This window comes from Henckelia pumila, chromosome 2, assembly GCF_033568475.1.
Source record: "Henckelia pumila isolate YLH828 chromosome 2, ASM3356847v2, whole genome shotgun sequence".
Lineage (NCBI taxonomy): Eukaryota > Viridiplantae > Streptophyta > Magnoliopsida > Lamiales > Gesneriaceae > Henckelia > Henckelia pumila.
Window position 1 is genome coordinate 92,687,682 of NC_133121.1, and position 4,410 is coordinate 92,692,091.

At 34.3% G+C, this 4,410-nt stretch overlaps 1 protein-coding gene across 1 annotated transcript; it reads right to left on the reverse strand.

Moving 5' to 3' along the window:
- Nucleotides 1–1,006: 1,006 nt before the first annotated feature.
- LOC140880864 (cytochrome P450 CYP72A219-like) lies at nt 1,007–3,689 on the reverse strand. Its single transcript, XM_073285709.1, has 5 exons — nt 3,284–3,689; nt 2,535–2,755; nt 2,185–2,429; nt 1,715–2,099; nt 1,007–1,624 (listed from the first exon to the last, which is right to left on the reverse strand). The coding sequence occupies exons 1-5, from the start codon at nt 3,561–3,563 to the stop codon at nt 1,190–1,192; spliced, it is 1,566 nt and encodes a 521-aa protein (XP_073141810.1). The 5' UTR covers nt 3,564–3,689; the 3' UTR covers nt 1,007–1,189.
- Between the last annotated feature and the right edge of the window lie 721 nt (nt 3,690–4,410).

A 4,410-nucleotide genomic window follows, 5' to 3' on the forward strand; every position in this document is an offset into this window, starting at 1 on the left:
ACGAGCAAATAAAAACCAAATAATTTTTGTGTTTTAATATTCTATCCAATCTAGCATACACGTATTTTGTCAATTTTAACCTCATTATAATAATTGATTGTACAAAAAAAGCAATTCTTCAGATTAAGATTTTTGTGGAAAAATCCATCAACTTCTTCTACAAACAAATAAAACCAAAGAATTTTGATGTTTCAATTTTCTAAGCAACTAAATTTACAAGCAAATAAAAACCAAATAATTTTAATGTTTCAATGTTCTAGCTAGCTAACTGAATATTTATCTAACATATGCGTAGTTTTCCAATTTTGACTTCATCACACAATTTTAGTGTTTCAATATTTTAGTCGGCTGGATCTTTATCTAGCATACACGAAGTTTACCAATTTTGAGGTCACAATAATAATCTATTTTACAAAAGCATTATCACCGAATTTCCCAAGTGTTTATAAACGAAAGATAAAGTTGACAATATACGATATAAAACTTTGATATTGATTTATGTTTTTATAATATGTTTGTATATGTATCTATATATTTATTTAATTAAATAAAAGTGAAATTGACATGGAATAAAAAGACGGTCATAACATCAAAATTAGTTATAGTATTTGAGTCTACGCTAAATAATATAAATCAAATATGAATAATAAAAAAATTCCATGAACATAAGAATATTTCAATCTTATTCAAATCTTACATGAGTCTCCAATTATCAAGAAATACCATAACCAATTATAAAATTTCTTATTTTAATATAATGGCTTTGTTTGTTTTTTTTTAACAAAAACACCGCACTGTGGGCGTGGTTTAGATACAACGATTATTTGTGTACTGATACATCATTGAATACATTGATATATTATGTATTTCACTTAGAATTCGTTGTCTTTCAATTTGCTCAAATTATTAAGATCCAGTTGACCGTTGGACCGGGTATTTGTTTTGTGTTGAATTGACCCGTCTCACGAATTTAGATCCGTGAGACCTCACACGAGATTTTCCCATGGATATAGTATGTATTTCACGTAGAATTCAAATATGAACCTATGCCTTCAACAATAAACAAATAGTAGCAGTCCACGGCTCCTAGCATGCCTACCACTCCATATGATACACAAGGGGTTTTTTAAAAAAAAAAATTTATTCATGAACACGATATATTAATATACTACCATTCTAGCCAATTATTTTACTCGATAATACGTTTTTTTAGAACCAAGTGCGCACCATGTTGAGGTTGAAGAATCACAAATGCATGAGGTGCGTGCGTATAGGATGCTGAAAGCTCGAAAGTGAATCGTTGCAGAACCATAGCCATTGCCATTTTCGCCTCTAACATTGCGAAAGTTTGTCCAACGCAAATCCGGGGTCCCCAACCGAATGGGAAGAATATGCCTTCGCCTTTTTGTGCTTTAGACACTCCATCGTTGAATCTTTCGGGTTTGAATTTCGACGCATCGTCCCCCCAAATCTTGGGATCGTGATGCATCAACATTATTGGGATGGAAAACTGCATCCCTTTCGGATATGTAAATTCACCTAGTTTCACTTCTTCGGTAGCCACCCGAACAAGAGCAACTACAGGTGGATAAAGCCTCAAGACCTCGTGCAAAATCATGGTAACCTGGGAAAAAGAATACATTGCAAGAATTACAAACATTGGACTTGTATGATTAGGTAAAAAGCAAATGTTGATCAATTGAGAACTACTCACGATTTTCAGGTGATTCAACCCATCAAATACCGGAGTTTGGTTCCCGAAGACTTGCAAAACCTCTTCTCGAGCTCTGGTTTGCCACTCGGGATGTTTACTCAATAAGATCATCGTCCACACGAGTAAAACAGAAGTAGTCTCCTGTCCAGCAAAATAAAACAGTTTGCACTCTTCTACGACTTCATCGATGGTCATTCCTTGACTCTTGTCACCACTCTGTTCGATTTCCTGGAAATTGGATTCCAACAATATGCTTAACAAGTCATTGTGTCGTGCTTCCCCCGCTTCCATTGCCTCCAACCTTTTGCTTAAAATACTCCTTATTGAAAACTGAGTCTCTTTTTCAATCTCTTTCATTTTTCTGTGCCTTGTAGTAGGCACAAATCTGAGAAAATTGAAAGCAACAAGATTATACAACTTATCTGGTTCAATTCTTGAGAACAGTTTCCACCCATTATCTTATTCGTTACCTCCATCCAGGTATGTATATGGCTCGGACAACCTTAACAAAGTGCTGCATCTGTTCTTTTTGAAGTTCGAATATTCGTCTCCCTTGTAGATAGCTACTACCAAATGCCGTTCTTGATATTGCATCACTCGATAAATTTTGTAGATGTGGCCACACGTCCACCTCGCACGATCCTTCTGGGGACATGGCTTTATCCCATTTGCTCAAAACTTCATCACAACTCAAATAGAAGGCCGGAATCATTAGCTGCTTAAAAAGCAAAATTAATAAGCATCAACATATACAGTCCTATCTATCTTGTTAGGACAAAATTAAACAGATCATATACAGGACATGATCCGATAAAGAAACCTTCAACTTCTCAAGATGGAAAGCAGGGTTGATGATTTTTCGGTGTTTCGCCCATTTATCTGTCTCGTAGCTCACTAGTCCTTGCGCAAGTAGATTGGCCAGAGGATTATCGTTTTTGGGCTTCTGGTATAGATTACTCTTTGACATCACCTCTTTCACAAGTGTAGGATCTGTGATAAAAACTAGAGGCTTTGGCCCAAGCCAAATAAACGATGCATTTCCTGCAATGCATGAATACTAAAATCAAATTTATTTGGACGTAAACTGTTTTGCTTTTGGAATCACCTAAAAGGTCCTTTTCATGTGAGACTTTGATTGAATACCCCAACAATTTTCCCTCAAACGAAGTCCCACTGTTATTCAGATGGTCGCTTTCATTAAAAAAAAAAAAAAAAAAACTGTTATTCACATGGTCCAAGCCTCCTCCCCTCAATCCGTCCCCCAACCGAGGCCACTCCCTTTCACGCCAATCTTATTCACGGATTTTTACCGGAAGCCCTCAAACTCCTTCGTTTAAGTCTACCAGGATTCCACTCACGTTGTTTCGATCAGAACTCGTTCCCACATACGGCCCCGTTTGTTAATTCAATCATCCTTTAATTTATTTCGCTAAATGTGCAAACAGAACTAACTTTTTGAGGTTAAGTTTGGCGGATCCATTTCTTAACACGAATCCCTTAAAGTTAGCATAGAACACAAAAATTTCAAGAAAAAGAAATGCAAAATCAGAAGCTGTGAGTACTGAGTACCATATTTTTTGATGGTTTTGAGGGGAAATGGGATGACCCTTGGCTTGATATCATCATCGACACTGATGGGCTTTGATCGTGCTTCTTCAATCATCTTCCGCAATTCTTTAAAGTCCCCAGTGAGGAATCTGTATGGGTTCCCACGAAAACCCTGCTTCCTCAGCAGATTCTCCAGCTTCTTGGGCCTCAACCACACCCAATTCGCCGCTTTCCATACGCAAATTAGCAGCGCAAAGGCTGCGATTATGGCGCACAGTACTTCTGGTGAAAAACCCATCATGTTGTTATTTACTTGTTCTTGCAAACTGTGTTTTTATGGTGTGGATCGATGGATATATGGGGGAGATTCATACAAGTTGAAGCCTTTTATGGTGACAGTCTGAAAGATAGCGAAGACTGAAGAAGACGTTGGGAAAAACAATTAGACTGATGTTACATGTTCAACATCAAATCATACCACGTACAAAATTCATTAATTCAATACAAAAACAATATTTTATCAAAATTTGACAATAAATTAAATATAAAATTTTACGATAAATATATATTTTTTTCGATTATATAATTTTATTTTATTTTACACAGATTAAAAAAAATCATTGAAAAACAAATTTTATATAAATTTTTTATTTTATTTTTATTTAATATATTCAAAAATAATTATATAATTTTCAAGGTGTAGTTAAATAGAATATATTAGTAAAGAAATTTAAAAAAATATTATTGAGACCGAAAGAGTATGACATTTGGATCTAATTATTTTTAAAAAACTAATTCAAGTCGGAAAGATTGTCTTAATTCATACATACTAACAATTTTCAATAATTTAATTCAACGAATCGAGAAAATTGTCCATAGTTCATATATACATACAATTTCAGATAATTTAATTCAGCGGAAGTGTTAGATTTGAACATAACATGCCATTATAAATTGTTACGTAAGATTAAGAAAATCATTAAACAAAACATGAAAATTCCCTCTCTTATCTCTATTTATTTCTTTCAGAGAATGGTTGCGTGTTTCCAAGATTTAGTCAGTAGAAGAATATTAAAAAACCAAGAAAAAATACAGTTGAATTTAAAAACTGTACATGTTTGAGACAGCGGAAAAAAAAAAAAAAAAAA